At 46.7% G+C, this 7,500-nt stretch overlaps 1 protein-coding gene across 1 annotated transcript in view; it reads left to right on the top strand.

Moving 5' to 3' along the window:
- LOC123489997 (muscleblind-like protein 1) overlaps nt 1-7,500 on the top strand; it is a 92,735-nt gene that overhangs the window by 62,091 nt on the left and 23,144 nt on the right. Inside the window, exon 3 of the mRNA XM_045220261.1 lies at nt 2,601-2,822. Within this exon, the coding sequence (XP_045076196.1) occupies nt 2,601-2,822 (222 nt within the window). The remainder of the gene's footprint in view (nt 1-2,600; nt 2,823-7,500) is intronic.

Here is a 7,500-nt window from a genome sequence, read left to right as displayed (position 1 = left end):
TTCCTTCCCCTCTCTCTCTCTCTCTCGTTCTCTCTCTTTCTCTCTCCCTCTCTCCCCCCCTCTCTCTCTCTCTCTCTCTCTCTCTCATTCTCTCTCTCTCTGTCTCTCTCTCTCTCTCTCTCTCTCTCTCTCTCTCTCTCTCTCTCTCTCTCTCTCTCTCTCTCTCTCCTCACTCTCTCTCTCTCTCTCTCTCTCTCTCTCTCTCTCTCTCTCTCTCTCTCTCTCTCTCTCTCTCTCTCTCTCTCTCTCTCTCTCTCTCTCTCTCTCTCTCTCTCTCTTTCCCTCTCTCTCTTTCTCTCTCTCTTTCTCTCTCCGTCTGTCTCTCCCTCTCTCTTTGCAGTTCTTTATGACATTTTGGTCTTTTGACATCATGGTCATGTTTGTTATGATACAGCTGAAGAAGGCTTTTATTATCACAGCACTTGCATGTCATCGCTGTCATGGCAGTTTATTGTGTCATCTGACATGATTCTGGACTGTGTCACATATAACATATTATGACACATCTAACACAGAACAACTTCTTTCATTGTCGTAGCCATGACGATGACATGTTTATGACATAACGACATTGATGTGTGTCAGCTATGACATCAGTAATGCGTCTGAGTATCATTAAGCTTGACACCTTTCTACATTGTGACATCGACAAGAAAGTGATGTAGAGTATTTTTCTCTTTTGTCCCATGACATCATCTTCTAGAACTGAATGGTGTCTTCTGTAATAGAAGGAGAGGTCTCCAGAGGCACTGAACAACTGCAGGTGATAAACACGTTGAAGTCTATCTGCAGTAAGAGCCAGTTAGCCTGGGTGCCAGTCTGTTTCTGGTCTCTTTAATATAGCCTGGGTGCCAGTCTGTTTCTGGTCTCTTTAATATAGCCTGGGTGCCTGTCTGTTTCTGGTCTCTTTAATATAGCCTGGGTGCCAGTCTGTTTCTGGTCTCTTTAATATAGCCTGGGTGCCAGTCTGTTTCTGGTCTCTTTAATATAGCCTGGGTGCCAGACTGTTTCTGGTCTCTTCAATACAGCCTGGGTGTCCATCTGTTTCTAATCTCTTTAATATAGCCTGGGTGCCAGTCTGTTTCTGATCTCTTTAATATAGCCTGGGTGCCAGTCTGTTTCTGGGACCAGGCTAGTGAGATCAGATCTGGGACCTGGCTTGGAGCCAGTGGGATGTTTCAGTGGGATGTTTCCTTATGGATGAGACGATCTCTCTCCTCCTGGCTGAAAAGGTCTCCCTCTCTCCTCCTGGATGAGAATGTTTCCACCTCTCTTCCTGGAGGAGACGGTCTGTCTCACAGAGGAATCTGTGGCTGAGGTCAGGAACATGCAGAGAAAACCTACAACCTGCTACGTCAGCCAGTACAGACTCAACGCGTCACGCTCAGGGAATGCAGCTGTCTGCTTGAACTGGTGCCAGTGTCTCTTTAAAACCCTAACAGTGCTCTAAGACACACACATATGCATGCACACACACACACACACACACACACACACACACACACACACAAGACACGCACACACACAGACACGTACACACACAGACACGTACACACACACACACACACACACACACACACACACACACACACACACACACTACCATCCTCATCACTACTCTCCCTCTCTCTCTCTCTATACATCCTCTGCGCTCCTCTCAGCCCTGAAGGGTAATAAATATGACCCCACACATGGAGATGAGACTCCCACTATGTGTGAGTGAATAGCATACTGTAGGAAACAGGAGAAGGCGTCAAGAGAACACAGTCTTCCTTTCTGTTTCCTTTTCTCTAACTCTTGTTCTGTCTCTCTCTGTATTTCACTTCTCTTCAGTCCTCATCTAGGTCACACTTTATTTGGATTGTCTGGATAGTCCTGTAGATGCTCTACAGATGGTCACACTTTATTTGGATTGTCTGGATAGTCATGTAGATGCTCTACAGATGGTCACACTTTATTTGGATTGTCTGGATAGTCATGTAGATGCTCTACAGATGGTCACTGTCACGATCGTCGCAAGAAGCGGACCAAGGCGTAGCGTGATATGCGTACATCTTTTAATGAGTACTATACATGAACAACAAAACAACAAAACGATACGTGAAGTCCTAGGTTAAACACCAAAAACAAACCTTACGGAACAAGATCCCACAAACAACAGTGCCAAACAAGCTGCCTAAGTATGGTCCCCAATCAGAGACAACGAGCCACAGCTGTCTCTGATTGGGAACCACCCTGGCCAACATAGAAATAAACGATCTAGAAAGAAACACACAGAAAACACAACATAGACACTACACACCCTGGCTCAACATTTAAGAGTCCCCAGAGCCAGGGCGTGACAGTCACAGATCTGTCGATAAGCAACTGCTTGCTAATGTTACAGTTAAGGTTGTGGTAAGTTAGGAACAAGGGTTAGGTTTAGAATAAGGGTTAGGGTTAAGGTTGAGGTTAGGGTTAATGGATAGTTAGTTGAAATGTTACAGCATCTACAGATGGACTATCCAAATAAAGTGTTACCTATCTTTGTCCTCTAAGACTGGCTGAATATCTCTGACATCTTTTAACACCAGCATTGTGTTTCTGTTGTCACCGTACAGCCGGTCCCCATGTTCTCTGTGACGCCCAGCCTTGCCTCCAATGCCAGTGCTGCTGCGGCGGCAGTTGCGTTTAACCCCTACTTGGGCCCGGTGTCACCCGGCCTGATGCCCGCTGAGATCGTGTCCAGCGCCCCGGTCCTGGTGACCAGTAACCCCAACGTCCCAATGCCCTCCACTGCTGCTGCCGGCGTACAGAAACTCATGAGGACAGACAGACTGGAGGTGAGTTGTACAAACAAATACACAGAAACTCTGACTCAACCTGCTGCTCTTCTCTGCACCCTAGCAGTGGATTTATCAAAACACAACTCTTGATTTATCAAAACACTACTCTTGATTTATCAAAACACAACTCTTGATTTATCAAAACACACTCGCATGGTTTCCCAAGTCTACAGTCCCTGTTGCACAGTGCAAGGATGGCAACTAGTAGTCAATGAGGACTGAATATATTTCACTGCTTTCACCAAAGTAGATTTTCTGTTGTGGCTTGTGTCTCTTACATTATTAAAGGGTAGAGTTGAAAAGTGTTGCTTAAACAGTTGCTGCTTGTACGGTTAAATGATGTATCTAATACACAGCAGTCTGTTACACTAACTAAACCCCTGTTTCCATAATATAGTCATGATGTATCAAATCAAATCAAATCTCATTTTATTTGTCACATGCGCCGAATACAACAGGTGTAGACATTACAGTGAAATGCTTACTTACAAGCCCTTAACCAACAATGCAGTTTTAAGAAAGAATAACAAACAAAATCACACAAAAAATACAATAAAAAATAAATACAAATAAAAGTAACAAATAATGAAAGAGCAGCAGTAAAATAACAGTAGAGAGGCTATATACAGGGGGTATCGGTACCGAGACAATGTGAGGTGGAACAGGTTAGTCGAGGTAATTAAGGTAATATGAAGTGTTATTAAAGTGACTATGCATAGATAATAAACAGAGATCTCAGCAGCGTAAAAGGGGGGGGGGGCAATGCAAATAGTCTGGGTAGCCATTTGATTAGATGTTCAGGAGTCTAATGGCTTGGGGGTAGAACCTGTTTAGAAGCCTCTTGGACCTAGACTTGGCGCTCCGGTACCGCTTGCCGTGCGGGTGGCTGGAGTCTTTGACAATTTTTAGGGCCTTCCTCTGACACCGCCTGGTATAGAGGTCCTGGATGGCAGGAAGCTTGGCCCCAGTGATGTACTGGGTGCCTTGTGGTCGGAGGCCCAGCAGTTGTCAAACCAGGCAGTGATGCAACCAGTTAGGATGCTCTCGATGGTGCAGCTGTAGAACATTTTGAGAATCTGAGGACACATGCCAAATCTTTTCAGTCTCCTTAGGAGGAATAGGTTTTGTCATGCCCTCTTCACGACTGTCTTGGTGTGCTTGGACCATGATAGTTTGTTGGTGATGTGGACACCAAGGAACTTGAAGCTCTCAACCTGTAACACTACAGCCCCGTCAATGAGAATAGGGGCGTGCTCGGTCCTCTTCTTTTTCCTGTATTCCACAATCATCTCCTTTGTCTTGATCATGTTGAACGAGAGCTTGTTGTCCTGGCACCACACGGCCAGGACTCTGACCTCCTCCCTATAGGCTGTCTCGTCGTTGTCTGTGATCAGGCCTACCACTGTTGTGTCGTCGGCAAACTTAATGATGGTGATGGAGTCGTGCCTGGCCATGCAGTCTAGAGTGAACAGGGAGTACAGGAGGGGACTGAGCACGCACCCCTGAGGGGCCACCGTGTTGAGGATCAGCGTGGCGGATGTGTTGTTACCTACCCTTACCACCTGGGGGCGGCCGTCAGGAAGTCCAGGATCCAGTTGCAGAGGGAGGTTTTTAGTCCCAAGGTCCTTAGCTTAGTGATGAGCTTTGAGGGCACTACGGTGTTGAACGCTGAGATGTAGTCAATGAACAGCATTCTCACATAGGTGTTCCTTTTGTCCAGGTGTGAAAGGGCAGCAATAGAGATTGCATCATCTGTGGATCTGTTGGGGCGGTATGCAAATTGGAGTGGGTCCCTCTACTGCCATATATGGAGTCCTGCGTGTTAAGTTCTAGCTCTTCACCCGAACGGCTTTGACTGGAAGATGGCAGGAAGCGTGTGTGTGGAAGGCGCATGTGAGTTGAGTCTGCGTCTGGATCTATGTGCTGCATACGTGTGTGTCTGGCTTTTTGGAGAGGCGAATACGCATGTCCTGTTGGTGTGGGTGGGTGGTATGTGTGGCCGTAGAGGATAAGAGGAGACTGTTTGTTTTTGTCTGACTCAGTAGGAGAGACATGCAGTACTACAGTCTGTAGAGGAGAGGATGGAAGCCTATAGACAGACACACGTAGCATTGCTACTAGCGTTAGCGCAATGACACGCTAGCTGTTCCCATAGACTTCCAGTTATTGAGCCAACAACTGTCCATTTAAAGACAGTTCTTGGTAGGAATATATATAAATATATAATTTATTTTTAAATAAAATTACATATTTTGCATCGGTGGCAATAATTTAGGAGTGGTGGGCCACTGCTGCTAAATGAATATAGGGGAAACACTGGCTGGCGCAGAGGGAGGGAGGGGACAGAGAGGCATCAAACTGTTCACTAAACAAATCACAGTCCTGATTTCATTTAGCTTCACTTTGTAACGCCAGGGTAGTGGGTTCGATCCCCGGGACCACCCATACACAAAAAATGAATGCAATCATGACTGTAAGTCGCTTTGGATAAAAGTGTCTGCTAAATGGCATATTATATTATTATATTATTATTATTATTATTATTCGGATTCAATTCAGTCTCCACTTTATGACCCAAGTCTATGGCTGTGTCTCAAATACAGTAGTGCACTATGTAGGAAATAGGGTGCAATTTGGGATGCAAACTAAATCTCTGCAAATTGCTGCCGCGTTGTGTATGTAAATGACTGGAGCCTGGGTGTGGGTGTTTGTGAGAGTGAATGTTTGTTTGGCAGGAGGAGGAGGAGGAGGAGGAGGAGGAGGGGTGTGTTTGGTGTGGTAACTGTCTAAACAACAGATGGGACTGCCTGATAGGATGACTTGGTGTGTGTGTCAGTCCAGGTGTGACAGTCGTGTGTAGATGGTGTGTAGTGGTCCCCTGTAGCTCAGTTGGTAGAGGATGGCGCTTGCAACGCCAGGGTTGTGGGTTCGTTTCCCACGGGGGGCCAGTATGAAAAATGTATGCACTCACTAACTGTAAGTCGCTCTGGATAAGAGTGTCTGCTAAATGACTAAAATGTAAATGTACATTTCTGGGATAATGGTGTTGATGTGAGCCATGACCAGCCTTTCAAAGCACTTCATGGCTACAGTCATGAGTGCTACGGGTCGGTAGTCATTTAGGCAGGTTACCTTAGTGTTCTTGGGCACAGGGACTATGGTGGTCTGCTTGAAACATGTTGGTATTACAGACTCAAACAGGGAGAGGTTGAAAATGTCAGTGAAGACACTTGCCAGTTGGTCAGCGCATGCTCGGAGTACACGTCCTGGTAATCCGTCTGGCCCTGCAGCCTTGTGAATGTTGACCTGTTTAAAGGTCTTACTCACATCGGCTACGGAGAGCGTGATCACACAGTCATCCGGAACAGCTGATGCTCTCATGCATGTTTCAGTGTTACTTGCCTCGAAGTGAGCATTGAAGTAATTTAGCTTGTCTGGTAGGCTTGTGTCACTGGGCAGCTCGTGGCTGTGCTTCCCTTTGTAGTCTGTAATAGTTTGCAAGCCCTGCTACATCCGACGAGCATCAGAGCCGGTGTAGTACGATTCGATCTTAGTCCTATATTGACGCTTTACTGTTTGATGGTTAGTCGGAGGGCATAGCGGGATTTCTTATAAGCTTCCGGGTTAGAGTCCCGCTCCTTGAAAGCGGCAGCTCTACCTTTTAGCTCAGTGTGGATGTTGCCTGTAATCCATGGCTTCTGGTTGGGGTGTGTACGTACAGTCACTGTGGGGACGACGTCATCGATGCACTTATTGATGAAGCCAGTGACTGATGTATTGTACTCCTCAATGCCATCGGAAGAATCTCGGAACATATATTCCAGTCTGTGCTAGCAAAACAGTCCTGTAGCTTAGCATCTGCTTCATCTGACCACTTTTTTTATTGACTGAGTCACTGGTGCTTCCTGCTTTAGTTTTTTGCTTGTAAGCATGAATAAGGAGGATATAATTATGGTCAGATTTACTAAATGGAGGGCGAGGGAGAGCTTTGTATGCGTCTCTGCGTGTGGAGTAAGTCTGTAACTAAACCCCTGTTTCCATATTTAGCTCGTTACGAAAACAGAGGGACGCAAATTAGCATATTTTCAGTTCCCACACATTAAGCCTTGCCATTATCACACACACACACACACACACACACACACACACACACACACACACACACACACACACACACACACACACACACACACACAGGAGACTGGAGACTGTTGTGGTGCGCTGTATCTCATATCATAACAGTGTAATATTCCAGTGGATCTTTATTTCTCCAATCAGAGTCATCACATCAACCTGATGCTCACCTGTGATTCTCAGGGGCTCACTACATGACAATAGTTATTAATTGGACAGTAAGTCAACGTAATGCATTATGCAGCGGTGCCTAGGATACACTAGTAGCCAGATAATAGGAAAATCATTGGGAGCTAGGTCAGGAGGGGAGGGCAGGAGAGGAGGAGGGGAGGGGAGGAGAGGAGGAGGGGAGGAGGGCAGGAGAGGAGGAGGGGAGGGGAGGGAGGAGAGGAGGAGGGGAGGGAGGGAGAGGAGGAGGGAGGAGGAGGGAGGAGAGGAGGAGGGGAGGAGGGGAGGGGAGAGAGGAGGAGGGGAGGAGGAGGAGGAGGGGAGGAGAGAGGAGGAGGGAGGAGGAGGAGGGAGGGAGGAGGAGGAGGGGAGG

Source organism: Coregonus clupeaformis, chromosome 6 (genome assembly GCF_020615455.1).
Source record: "Coregonus clupeaformis isolate EN_2021a chromosome 6, ASM2061545v1, whole genome shotgun sequence".
NCBI classification, from domain to species: domain Eukaryota; kingdom Metazoa; phylum Chordata; class Actinopteri; order Salmoniformes; family Salmonidae; genus Coregonus; species Coregonus clupeaformis.
The sequence above is the reverse complement of the archived record's forward strand: the minus strand, read 5'-3'. Positions and strand labels throughout refer to the sequence as shown.